The sequence below is a fragment of the Ctenopharyngodon idella genome, chromosome 1 (assembly GCF_019924925.1).
Source record: "Ctenopharyngodon idella isolate HZGC_01 chromosome 1, HZGC01, whole genome shotgun sequence".
In the NCBI taxonomy this organism is placed as follows: domain Eukaryota; kingdom Metazoa; phylum Chordata; class Actinopteri; order Cypriniformes; family Xenocyprididae; genus Ctenopharyngodon; species Ctenopharyngodon idella.
Genome location: NC_067220.1, coordinates 40,008,247 through 40,022,056, shown reverse-complemented (window position 1 = coordinate 40,022,056; position 13,810 = coordinate 40,008,247). Strand labels below are relative to the sequence as shown.

At 37.5% G+C, this 13,810-nt stretch overlaps 2 protein-coding genes across 2 annotated transcripts; one reads left to right on the top strand and one right to left on the bottom strand.

Annotated features, from left to right (window-relative positions):
• The first annotated feature begins 552 nt into the window (after positions 1 to 552).
• Positions 553 to 2,195, top strand: junba (JunB proto-oncogene, AP-1 transcription factor subunit a). Its single transcript, XM_051888580.1, has 2 exons — positions 553 to 701; positions 915 to 2,195. Exon 2 carries the CDS (start codon positions 953 to 955, stop codon positions 1,820 to 1,822), a length of 870 nt encoding a protein of 289 aa, XP_051744540.1. The 5' UTR covers positions 553 to 701; positions 915 to 952; the 3' UTR covers positions 1,823 to 2,195.
• A 2,266-nt stretch (positions 2,196 to 4,461) lies between these two features.
• On the bottom strand, positions 4,462 to 13,487 carry prdx2 (peroxiredoxin 2). Its single transcript, XM_051888621.1, has 6 exons — positions 13,321 to 13,487; positions 9,811 to 9,931; positions 9,476 to 9,629; positions 6,835 to 6,957; positions 5,363 to 5,493; positions 4,462 to 4,882 (listed from the first exon to the last, which is right to left on the bottom strand). Exons 2-6 carry the CDS (start codon positions 9,911 to 9,913, stop codon positions 4,800 to 4,802), a joined length of 594 nt encoding a protein of 197 aa, XP_051744581.1. The 5' UTR covers positions 9,914 to 9,931; positions 13,321 to 13,487; the 3' UTR covers positions 4,462 to 4,799.
• Between the last annotated feature and the right edge of the window lie 323 nt (positions 13,488 to 13,810).

Sequence of the window (13,810 nt, the reverse complement as noted above, 5' to 3'; positions counted from 1 at the left end):
TCATCTTGGTTAAAATCTTAAGATCCTCTATTTACTTAAATGGCCAGTTTAGTTGTGCCACCTAAATTAAAGGAATATATTTAGAGCTTGACATTTAAAATAATTTCCACTTGTTGTATGTAAAAGAACGGCTTCTAAAGACATTTTAAGATCTCCTAAGAAAATAATATTGGGTTGAAACCAATTGGGTTAAAAAAAAAAAACTTGTTTATTTAATGCTTATATAGTCTTTAAGATTCTTAAGCCGTCTTAGAGCTGTTTATTTTATTTTTTTCCCAGGTCTACAACAGTGTTTCTGTTTTGTTGGCCATGGGATTTTTTCTTAAAAGTGCCTATGCAACCATTGCGGCCAGTTTTTGCGTCTTGTTTGTGGAAACAAAAATAGGAGCGCAGTCTCCCTTCAGTTTTTGCACTCTCGCCTCCAGCGTTGTTTTCAATCTCAGCGGTTCCTGGCATCTACGTCATCGCCCATCTGACAGCTCGAGGAGCGGAACGAACTCTCATCCAATCAGCGGCAGTCATTTTCCTAGCCACACCCTCAAAACGTCGAGTATAAAAGGCTTCAAGGCGCACTTCTCATGAGATCGAGTACGCGCAGAGCCAGAAGATACAGCGTGCGGCTGTTTGTAAATAACTGTCCGGGAACAGCGAAAAAGCACTTTTTGGACATCAGCTGTCAAGGGAAAACACCTGTCGACTTGGTACAGTAAAGTTGTTCAAACTATTTTGGAAGTTTCTTTTCTCTTTGACATCATTTTTTGCCTCATGTAATATTACGGACAGAACAAGATTTGCGGACATTAAAGTGTACAGTCAACTCAAAACGTCCAACGTATTTTCTGTTCTCATGTCAACAAAAATGGAGCAACCGTTTTATCATGACGACTCGTTTCTTTCTGCTTATGGTCACCCAGACGCTGCCCTGCACGACTACAAGCTCCTAAAGCAGAACATGAGCGTGGGCTTCACCGAACCTTACCGAAACCTCAAGTCCCTCCGCTCCGAAAGCGACTTCTACACGGCGGCGACCGCAGACGTGGGCTCGCTGAAACTCGCCTCTCCGGAGCTGGAGAGACTCATCATCCAGAACGGTAACGGTGTCATCACATCACCCACCCCGGGGCAGTATCTGTACACCCGGAGCATCACAGAGGAGCAGGAGGGCTTCGCAGACGGCTTCGTAAAGGCGCTGGACGAGCTCCACAAAATGAACCAAATGCCCCCGCCGAACGTGTCCATCGGGGCCGGCGGACTGTCGTCCTGCTCGGCGGCTTCGTCCGTCTTCGGCGCCTCCCTGCAGCCGGAGACCCCCGTGTACACCACTCTAAACAGCTGCAATCCCAACACTAACCTCACGCCTGCAAACAACTACCCGACAGCCACCATCAGCTACCTGCCTCACCACCACCACCAACAGTACCATCACCACCACCAAGCCACGACGCACCCTCATCACTTTCAGCACTCGCTCCATCCGCAGCGACTCGTTTCGCTCAAAGAGGAGCCACAGACCGTCCCCGACCTGCAGAGCAGCGACGGCTCTCCTCCCATGTCCCCGATCGACATGGAGGACCAGGAGCGCATCAAAGCGGAGCGCAAGAGGCTCAGGAACCGGCTGGCGGCCACCAAGTGCCGGCGACGGAAGCTGGAGCGCATCTCCAGGCTGGAGGACAAAGTGAAAATCCTAAAGTCGGATAACGCCGGACTGTCCAGCACCGCCTCCCTGCTGAGGGAGCAAGTGGCCCAGCTCAAGCAGAAGGTCATGACCCACGTGAGCAGCGGCTGCCAGCTGATGTTAACGCCGAAGATCAAGTCGTTTTAAAACGAACTGCGATCACACGGACAATGACAAATGGGAAACACTGGAAGAGCAGACCATGTTTGTGTGTTTTGATGCAAATGCAATTGCAGCACTGAGTACGAGCGTTGTATATTTCTTAAGTGTTTTCTTGTAGAAAACTATAGTGTTATAATAATTGTCTTCGAAAGCATCTTGAGCGACAAGGTACTTCCAACTGGACAATGAAAGCACTTGAACCTGAGTAACTTTGGTTTTGTTGTTAAGTGCTGCCCTATGAAAACATTCCAGTAAGTTATTGATATTGTGAGTCAGGTTGATCCAGACCTTTACATGTGTTTCTGTTTGTTTTGTTTATATTTTGTTTTTTATATTTAAGTAAAAATGTTGAAAATAACTCTACTGTTTGGGTTGTTCATTTCAAGCACAGAAAGAAAACGAATGGTTCATTCTGAAGTCTGCGGCTTTAAAATTTACGTGCCCACGTTGGCTTCTTTTTCCTGCTGACGTAAAGCCCATATATGGGCTGTTTTGGTGCATGTACGTCACTAAGGGTAGACTTGCGGGAACCCCCGCCCACGCTACCGGTCAGGAAGTCCGCGCGCTTTCATGTCTGACGTTCGAATGAATGAAGCGCGTGTGAATGAGAGAAAATTTAGCAACTCGGGATTTTCCCCGCGCGCAGAAACCTTCCCAAAACAGTTTCAGCGAAAACTAGAGATAAAAATATGAGCACGGGCTTTTTCCAGGTACTTTGCAAAAAATGGAGCCGTCGCAAGCACAAAAATAGAAAAACAGATCGCAGTATAAATAAGAGCTAGACTTGTAAACGAGAAGTGACACTTTTCCAGTGAATACCGGAAAATATACCGGTAGATTGATCTAACTGTCCACTACTAAAACCACGTACCCACGCACCTTCCAAGGCATATGCTATGTTTTGTAACATCCTTTATTCTTTCAAAAGTGGTAGATTTTCTTCATTTTAGTCAGGCCCAAAATACAACACTTAAGGCTTTCATTAATTACACCATTCAGATTCACCATTTCTATACGTCCTGCATAATGTAAACAGCAAATTCTACTTTGGCAGACAGTGACTATATTAAACAGAGATTAAATCAACAAAACTGACATTTTAACCCAAATAACATCTTGATTCAAATCTATGAATAAAAGCCAGTATTTTGTTTTATTGAAAAGACTTGCATCAGCAGTTGCCTTTATATAGTTTGAAAACATCACATTATTTTGAAAACAAGATATTTATAGACATATCAGCATTACACTCTCTTGCTAATAAATGACCTTGTATTGTCATGACCTTGAGCAAAAGTCATAGTAATGAACTGTAAAACTTTTTAAAGTCATACTGTAGCTCAACATTACATTTATACATTTGGCAATGATATTTCTTAGCACATTATTTGTGATTTAATGTTTAAAATTGAAGAGATTTACTTTCATAACCACCTCTTCAGTAGGCTATGAAAAAAAAAATCATTTCATGAAATGATTCATGATCACATTAATATTAATCAATCTTGTTTATACTAATTTGATTACATAGAAAATAACACCATGTGTTGAACACTGGTCTAATTTAAATAAAATAAAAGCAGAAAAAAGAACATATTTAATGCTGATGATTCAGCGAGACCAACCAAATCACTACTTATAGTTAGGGTTAGTTATAGTTCCAGATCAGAAACGTCAACAAATGTTTAAAATTCAGTGTGAAGTGTTCCCTCTACACTTTGATTTCCTGTAGCCTTCGCTTTATTGTTGCTTTGGGTGTGTTTTATCGTCAGAAGATTGCCACTATCAGATGACGTTTACATTACCAGCAGCACTTGACCACACAATCTACAAATCACATCTGTTTGAGCAAACACAATCTTTTAGATACCACTGACCCCTAAATATTATCATCCTCATGCGAGGGATCCCAATTCTAACATTTAAAGCGATATACAGCTATATAGTTTCATGTTTAAAGACCTAATTTACACTATAAAAAAAAAAAAAATGTATAGGCCATTATAAACGTAGAAAACATTATTTGGAAAATACTTCGTTTCTGTTATGCTACATTAAGTTTTTTCCTAAACTTTTCCATGGACCCTTCTAACACTCAGCCCCAGACCCCAGCTTGAAACCCCCCGATTTAGATTTCCACCTGAATATACATTAAAAGCCACCTTGAAGTAAATTATGTAGTAAAATTATTCTCACTTTACTATTGCAGTTATGTGGCAATTCATACTGGGCAACAAGTTGCTCCTTACAGTAGACTAGTTCTCCCAAATGCAATGAAACACTGCCATCTACCGGTCTGATTTGTCCCAACTTAAGACATGTTCCAGTTCAATTCATTTCAAACTCCACCAAAAACAAGTTTTACTCATCCAGTTTTTTTTTTAATTTATTTATTTTTTTTTATTATTTGATTACACTAGAACGCTTATATAGCAAGTAAACTGGGCCAGTGTTTGGAAGATTTACAACCAGAGATTGTTCATATTGAGTGAAAACCCATGAAGTGGTTTACATCTTCCTTATTGAGTTGGGAATACTTTTCTGGGTGGGTGAACTATTATTAGCTTGTAATGAACCTGGAACATACCAACAGCTTATATTAGTAAAACAAGACAACTGCAATGTTACGCAATAACAGCCTGTTTATTTTGACAGAGATACCAATAAACACCAGAATGTTAAACAACTTGAGGCAATTCAAAATGAATCAAATGAGTACCAAATATGTAATGCAGATTAACTAGAACTGCAAACGAACTACAGGCATTTCAGTGCATGTGAGATACTGACTGGAACAGCTTCTTCGGACAGTGGAAAGGAAAAGAAATCTGTCTATCAAGTGCATTTAAACACTAAAGAGTTTGTTACGTCGGCTAAGACAACTTCTCAAGAAATCTCAGGCTAAATTTAAGTGCACTAACACCCCACTGAATGGGAGTAAAATCTAAATACGACAGGACTGTTACTGCTTGGAGAAGAACTCCTTGCTCTTCTGCACATCTGGGACAATAGTGTCGCTTCCTGGTTTCCATCCAGCAGGACAAACTATGGAGAACAGACAGACATGTTATTATAAATCAACAGCATGTAACAGATACTGTTATCATGTGTATGTGTGTGTTATGTATCCTGAATTGAACCTTAACTGTAATGTGACTCAGTAACCTAACACCTCTGCATATAGACTGACACTCTTATTACGTATCCTGAGATCACTTGTGATCAGATTTCACTGCTACATCCATCACTTCAGTCAATGTGTTACTGCATGATGATAAAGCAAAAAAAAAAACTTGCCACACTCTTGCTCTCAAATACACTTGACGTTTTGAGTAAAATGTGTGTAGATATCAATCGCACCAAAGATGTGTTATTCGAGTAAACTGTTCTTTGTTGGCATCAGGATGACTTTGTGTTTACATTACAAGTTCAGTGTGGTCACATGTCTCTGACTACATGCTGTTCAGTCAAGAGGCATTCAAGGCGTAAACAGGACACTGAGAAAGAGCACCCGTCTTCACCCACCTTCTCCATATTTGTCAGTGTGCTGGAAGGCCTGCACCAGTCTCAGAGTCTCGTCCACCGAGCGTCCCACAGGCAGGTCATTGATGGTGATCTGCCTCAAGATGCCTTTATCATCAATCACAAACAGACCTCTGTGGAGCAGGACGAGAGGAGAAAACTTACTGCTTGTTCAGCAATCTGTTTACAATAAAATCTGTATGATGACTGTTAAACTAGTTTTCAACATTATAGGAATGTTTCAGGTGCAATTCAAGTTAAGCACTAAGCATTTGTTGCATAACGTTGATGATTAGTACAGAATTTCAATAGGTCCCTCATTTCGTAATTACGAATTAAACTCAAAAAAGAGTGAATTAGTAAAACAAGCTGACAGTATTAGTAAGTCATGGGAACAAATTGTTAATTTGTGGCCACAATATACATATTTTTTTCTCCGCATGTCTTGTGTGAGGCTGCTTTTAAAGAAATACATAAAAAAAAAAAAAAACCAGACAGTATTCCCACCTTACTTCAAAAAGGATATTTTTTGTTGATATCTTTACAGAAAAAAAATTGGGGCTCAGTATGATATATTTTAAAAGGAATTAACACTTATTCATCAAGGATGAATTAACTTGATCAAAAGTAAAAACATTTATAATGTTATAAAAGATTTATTTCAAATAAATGCTGTTCTTTTGAACTTTCTATTCATCAAAAACAAAAAAAAAAACCTAATTTTTTTTCCACAAAAATATTACACAGCCGTTTTCAACATTGATAATAATCAGAAAAGTTTCTTGAGCATCAAATCATCATATTAGAATGATTTCTTAAGGATCATGTGACACTGAAGACTGGAGTAATGATACTGAAAACTCAGCTTTGATCACAGGAATAAATTACATTTTACAACACATTCAAACAGAAAAACAGTTATTTTAAACTGTAATAATATTTCACAATATTACTGTTTTTACTGCATTTTTGATCAAATAAATGCAGCCTTGGTGAGCCTAAGAGACCTCTTTCAAAAACAAAAAAAAAATATATATCTTACTGATCCCAAAATTCTGAACAGTAGTGTATACTACTGTATACTGCAATATAATAAACATAATATATTTACAGAATAAAACATTTGTTTGTTTTTTAATTGAGTGATGGGTAAAAATAATTGGTGAATGGTAATGAACACTGTCATATGCTGCTAGTTGAACTTAACTTTAAACCCAGAATTTGTTTTTAAAATCAACAGCTGAACGCATTATATAAAATTCCAAGGTGCAATAAAAGCGGTTTAGCATTTATGTTCTTTTTTTGGGGGGGAGGCAGGGGGTTGTTGGTGTGGGGTTTCTGTATCGTGCCCACACTGCAGTACACGTGTATGTTATCAAGCACACTTGATCGTTATCTCCTGCGGTAATCAGTGAGAGAGGAAAGAAGGTGTAGTTCAACTGAATGCGTGCAAACATTAGCACGACATCACAGACCTGTAAGCGATGCCCTCCTCCTCTTTCAGAACGCCGTAATCTCGGGAGATGGACTGAGTCAGGTCAGCCACCAGCGGGATGTTCATGGAGCCGAGTCCACCCTGTTTCCTGGGTGTGTTGATCCTATCAGGAACAAGCCAAGGGTCATGTCACAACAGGAATGAGATTTGATTTATAACGTGTTTAATCCACTGGATTACAGATCAATAGACATTACCACATGGTTATTTTATATTTAAACTATTTACTTTACTTTTTTTATATATATATATATATATATATATATATATATATATATATATATATATATATATATATATATATATATATATATAAAAAAATATAGTAAAGTAAATAGTTTAAATATAAAATAACCATGTGGTAATGTCTATTGATCTGTAATCCAGTGGATGGATGGATATATATATCAGTAGCGTAAAGAGTTTGAGTAAATTAGTTACTGTACTTATATTTATATTTTTATCAAAACAAATGAGCAACTTTTACTCTCTACTTGCCTACAATACATATGAAATGAGTAATGCGATTACACATTACATTTTGCAAGGCACCTAACTTTTTCTGCAGTAGTTTGTTTCTGCTATAAAGAAGCGATGTCGCCATCTAAGGGCATTGAAGGTTCTACATCTTGTGCATTTTGCCATTACTCACCCAAACTTGTCAATAAGGCTACTTTACATGAATACGAGTGCATTAGCAGATAGTTGCTGAATCGCAGTTGTCTGATTTATGAGATGAGGTCATCCAGTGCAAGTAGACTTTGACTAGTTAATTTTACTTAACATTATTTTATCCACTATATTGACGAGACCTTTTTGAAGGATATTGGTTTACTTATGTCCTTTCTGTGCACTTGAGCTCAACTGAGACTTGAGGCTGTTGTGTCGACCTTGATTTATTGCAATTTTGAGGTGTTTAGTTTTATTTTGATTTTAGAAAATAAACGTGATTGCTCTCCTCACATATCAACTGTTTCTTATTTTCACTGGCATGACACTTAGGTGTTGAGGACTAGTTCATCTTTGAGCCTACATTCAGCATGAATAAAATACTTCAGTACTTAAAATACTTTAAACAGGGTTCCCACTCTTTTTCAGACATCATTTTCCAGGAGTTTTCCAGGACATTTCAAATTTCATTATGACGGGAATAAAAGACTACAAGCACAGATTTACAGCCTATAGTAATATATTCCAGAAGTCTTTAAAAACATATAGTTTATGTTTTAATTTTGTTTTAATTTACTATATATTATTGACAGTATTCAGTTGTACTCGAGTCTTTTTTTTGGGAAAGCACACTTTCTATATTAATCTTAAATTATGTTATAACGTTCATAATTCATATTATATTCAAACCATTTAATAAAATGATCTAAACAATCATAAGTAAACAAACAAGATATCACGATTGCATAAATTATGCTATGAGTTTAATGTTTTAAAATAATTACAATATTGAATAGTAAAAAAGGATAGATACTTTTAAAATTACTGCCAGTAGGTGGCAGCAAATAAGGGTCTTAACGAGTGAGTCAATGGAGTCATTCTTTCAAATGATTCATTCAAAGCGTTTATTAATTAACGAACGAAGCAAATGAAAGTCTGTATGAATGGGTAATTGAATCACTTTCTTGAACAATTTGTTCAAAAACACAGATTCCTTCAGAAACAAAACCCTGCTGTGTGTTGAGAAACATTCTCCTAATAGCGTTAATTGTTTGGGACCATTTGTAAACTGTTTGTTCTTCAATGAAACAAAGAAAGAAACCTGATTGTCCTGGAAATTTTTTTCCAGGAAAATGCATGTTTTCTCTCATTTACCATGTTTTCCAGGACTGGAAAATGTTTCATATTTTTTCCAGAACTTCCAGGTTTTCCAGGATGCGTAAGAACCCTGTTAAAATCTCTCGGATTGGGGGCACAAAAAAACTTGCTGTCCCTACATAATATAATTTTGTTCATACCACCCTCCCCTATTTTTTAAACATCCAAGTCGGTCCACAATTTTTTTAGCAATAAGCTCAATAATAAATGATATTTCAGAAAAGTCTGTTTTTTTTAAAGCCATAGAGAGAGAGAGAGAGAGAGAGAGAGAGAGAGAGTTTAGAACAGTCTAAAAAACAGTCTAAAAAAAATAAAATAATAATAATAGATTTTAATTATTTAAATTGTCGTAAAGAATAATGCTCTCGATAAAAAGGTCAAGACGAAAATGGCAGTTTCTAGAACTAATAAAGCGCTACACCCTTCCTTTATCTGCGCCTCTCTACACTATAGCAGCTCTTATCAATGACAGGCTGGTTAGAAGAACATTAGATAACCACTAACTGGGTGAAGCCATAGAAAGCCCGCGAAGAAGCACGTTCACCAGCATGAGAAAACTCAACGGTGAAATCTAAAGTACAGTGCAGGGCAAATGGTGCTATTGATCTATAATAAATTAATTATGTTCGTTTCAAATATACTCAAAACAAAATCACCGCTAACTAAATAAAAACGCTTGATATTTTTACACCATTTTATCGATATTCAATATACATTTTTCTTGATATGCATGTATGTATTTGCTCTGAAGTGACATTAAGCCCCTCGGATGTGGAAGATGTAGGAATCCTCACCATGCCAGATGGCTGAAGTGAGAGTCGGTGGAGGCAGCGATGACCTCACAGCCGATTTTACGGAACTCGGCAGCCCGTTCGCTGAACGCGATGATCTCAGTAGGACACACGAAGGTGAAATCAAGCGGGTAGAAGAACAACACGACATATTTCCCTAGAGAAGGAATGAGAATGAAGTGACAAACAGGTTAGACCTGACAGCGAACAGAGTGAAAATAGAGTTCAATTAGAATGGCTCATATCATGATCAAATAGAAAGCATAAGTAGTTTAAAATGACATTTAAATTCTCATTCTAATCTACAAAACGGCAAGTGTGAAGCGTTTGATGCTCACCTCTGTAGTCAGAGAGCTGAACGTCTTTAAACTGTCCATCTACCACAGCTGTGGCCTTGAACTGAGGAGCAGGCTGACCGATCTTAGCGTTTCCAGCAGACATGATAAAGACTGGCTGTCACTAGTGATAAGAAAAAAATCCAGAAGAACTTTATGGCACTGCTGCTTTAGGCTTTGATCACTAAAATTATTATTAATATTGTTGCTACTACTATCCCACTTTTTGTTACAAGCTAAAAACTTCTAAAATATTGACGCATATAAAAAACATGTTTCTAATACAATTTTTTGCAACATTAAATAAAAATGGACAGGCTGAGCATTAAAGTCAAAAGTTGCAATAATCTTTCTTCCCTGTTCTAGAGCTGTACGATTCTGGATAAATTGAAAATCATGATTTGTTCAGTGTTTTTTTTTTTTTTTTTTGAATGAATCGCATGGATGAATGATTCAATAACAAAAACATTTTTTTAACAGTCACTGTCGCCACCTAGTGGCCGTGTTAATTTCAAAAGGTGATTTACGCTGCGTCCCAATTCGCATACTATCCGTCCTAAATAGTGTTCAAAAATAGAATTAGTGTGTCCCAAATTGTAGTATGTTGAAATGAGTATTCCAAAGATACCCGGATGGTCTACTTTTTCCGGTTAGAATCCGAAGTGCAGATCTGTGCACACTTCTAACGGCTAATATTGCCCACAACCCATTGCGCTGTGGATGAGGATTTGATTAGAACTACAAATACGAATAAAAAGTGTTAAAAAACTACAAACATGACGGATGTGCGAGACTGACGGTTAAGCAGAGCGGTTAAGATAAAGGGGTTTGAGTGATTAATAATCAGTATGTAACCTGATAAAAATAAAAAATAAAAAAAAATTAAATGTTATCCACGTTATATTTCATCTGCAACAGCATTGTGAACTTTGAACGATGCGTTTGGTCATTAACTTTCAAATGCATCATTAAAAGATAAGGAGAGTTCTCCACATGAAAGACCCACAACTGGCAGATCAACGTGCAACTACATTTCTCTCCGAAACTGTAGGAAATTAAATTAAATTTTATGTGGAGGATTTTAACTGTGACAAGATGATTGACAGGGCAGTTTAAACGGTTACAGGTTGCGTAACTAAGCAACAGAATGTCCGTTAAAGACGAAATTATGATGAAGTAGTAGGTCCCAAAGATTGTATACGCTTCTGCTAAACACTCAAAAGTATGTACCCTTTCTTCACAAAAACAGTACATACTTTTAGGGCGTAGTATAAGTAGGCGAATTGGGACACAGCATTACTCCATTTTGATCGCTACCAAAGTCCCTTTAAGACAAGTCATTTCACTCGGTGGCCATAGTCGAAACGCCTCTCGGGCATCCAAGTGCAGCTCCTATCTCTTTGAATGGGGAAACATCAAATTCTCCAAATCTGTTTGCAAAGCTTTCGATTAAATTTCATATTTGAAATCACCAATGAAATCTGACAACAACTGTCTCATAAATTGTGTTTGTAAACACTGGAATCATGACAAAAAAATAAAAAATAAAAAAAAAGTATTTTTCAGGCTGGATCAAGCTAATGCGCGTCTCTTGTCTCTCATTTCGGAGGCGCGAGTCTGACTGTTTCTATAGGAACCGGAGCTTCTAACGGCCGCTGCAGTGACACGATGACTTTACCAATAGGCGATTGGCTCTTATTTAGAAGGCGGGACTTATTCCGCCATATTGCGCGTTGCACTTTCTCCCATTCAAAACAATACGAGTGACGCGTCTTGTGTTATTCTAAGGTTTTTATCGCTACCGACATCAGTGTTTATATTTAAGCTATAAACTTTTATCCCAGTACTTCTGTGATTTTTGACACAGAAATAATGATACTGTGCGATTGAAAAGACTCTCTCTAGCTTAGCGGCAGCACCAACACAGATTTGAATGTTCCGGTTTGATTTTGTCAAAGGTTTAATAGATACAGGCGAATCATTTTCATTTAGGAATTAGATCACGTGGGTGTTTGAATCGAGATGGCGATCTTTTAACGATTAATCTGCAGCTCTACCCTTTTGTGACATATCCGAGTGAAACGGAAGAAGAAAAATGGAAGGCGGGACTTTATTTGAATCATTGTGCAAGCAAATTTTATTTATATAACACTTTTCTAAACAAATTAATGCAATTCAAAGTGCTTTACAGACAAGAGGGAACTAATAGATACAGCAATAAACAAAATTAAAAAGAACAATTAAAAATAAATAAATAAATAAAATTTATGCCCTCATAATCTCTTGTGGTTTGCTATTGGTGGATCTCATGTGAGTGACAGGTTGTCCTGCCCTCATACCATTAAACACATCATCAGAGAAGAGATGATGTTTATGAGATTATGAGGGCATATGAATTAAAAAAATATTATGTGGAATGTGCGCACAGATAAATCATTTAATAACACAATAAATAATACAATATTCCATAACAAAAAAAATTGTCCATTTTGATTTCATGGTGACTTTAAGCTATCAAAATTCTGCAAGCTTTTTAAAAGTTATAAAAATAAATTATATTAGCGTTTTAAGTTCTAAAACTCTACGTGGACACGTTACTAAGCTTATAATCTAACACAAATAATCAAGATAAGTAACTTTTCGGCTTTGAACAGCCAAATATCAATGCATAATGCATGCAAAAGCCTTTCAGTAAATCACACACTGCAGGTCACATGACAGTCAGTTGTTCCGAACAAAGAAAGTGATTCAAGAAGTGGTTCAGTCTAAACGCGCCTTTCGTCATCTCAGTTCAACTACAGATCAAACGCATGAGCAATTAAGTCATTTCTATCTTTAACATATGAACTTTACGCGCGTTTTATAAAGTGAACTTGGCTCAGAGGTCGACTACACGCCTTCCGTTGGGCCCTGCACGCTCTGATAGCGCCCGACAGCTCGGTATCTCTGCAAAAAAGCTGATAATACCAACCCCTAGAAAATACATGAATGAGTCAACGACCCCCTTAGACTTTGCCCTGAAAACTGCCAGGAGAAAGAATAAAATGAATCGGAAAAGGCCGAGACGGGTCGCTAATAAAAGTCTTTGTTATCATTCGTAGAGGTTTGTTCACTTATAATAGTGACTGGAAATGTGACACGAGATGAAATGCATATGATGCATGCATAATAAAGTCGCTATTAAAACGAGTAATATATTCAGAGCTATTTAGCTGCTTAGCCACGCGAGCTAAGCCAAATCAGGTGGGTGATGTTACATAAAAGTAGCATTGCGCGATTCATAACAGCTGCAATAACTAATATTCACAGTAAAGCCTCCCGTTAAAGGTCGAATGCATGAAGATATTTCAAGCTGCTGTTAAAATATGAACATACAAAGTGCAAGAGAAAAACAGTACCGACGTTTTGCATGCGCTCTTTTGTTCAGTAATTACCAGCAAAACTATTCATTTAGCATTTGTGCATGTGCATAAACGTTAGGATTGTCCGCGAAACAGCGATATTAAAACTCACCTGTTTTGGACGTGGAAGCGAAACCTCACTTTCCCCTTGATGCACGAGCACAGGAAGTTACAACCGCGCGACCTGCGGCAAAAGTTGTAGGGAGCGAGCGTCGGGTCCACGTAAAGAGGGAGGGTCCATGTGCTTCAGTGCACCTCCTCCTCCCTTCTCTTTAAGTATTTTACAAATTCAAGCCACATTAGTTTTATGATAGGTTACAGATTCGGACATTTCAGAAAACAATACATTTAGATGTACATGGTTGCCATGTTTGTTTTTGTTCTTGTCCATAGTCTACTCATATATCAGAAAATAAAAAGCGCATTCATTATTTTAGCTACGTTTTACATCCACAGCATGAGAACAAATAGCACAAAAAAGCATATGCATAATGCGTTTTGCCATATTGACATCAAAACTTGACATTATACTTGCTTAATCATGGAACATTTATCGCAATTAACTGCCATCTGCTCCACTCCCTGTTTATGTTTTTGTGTTA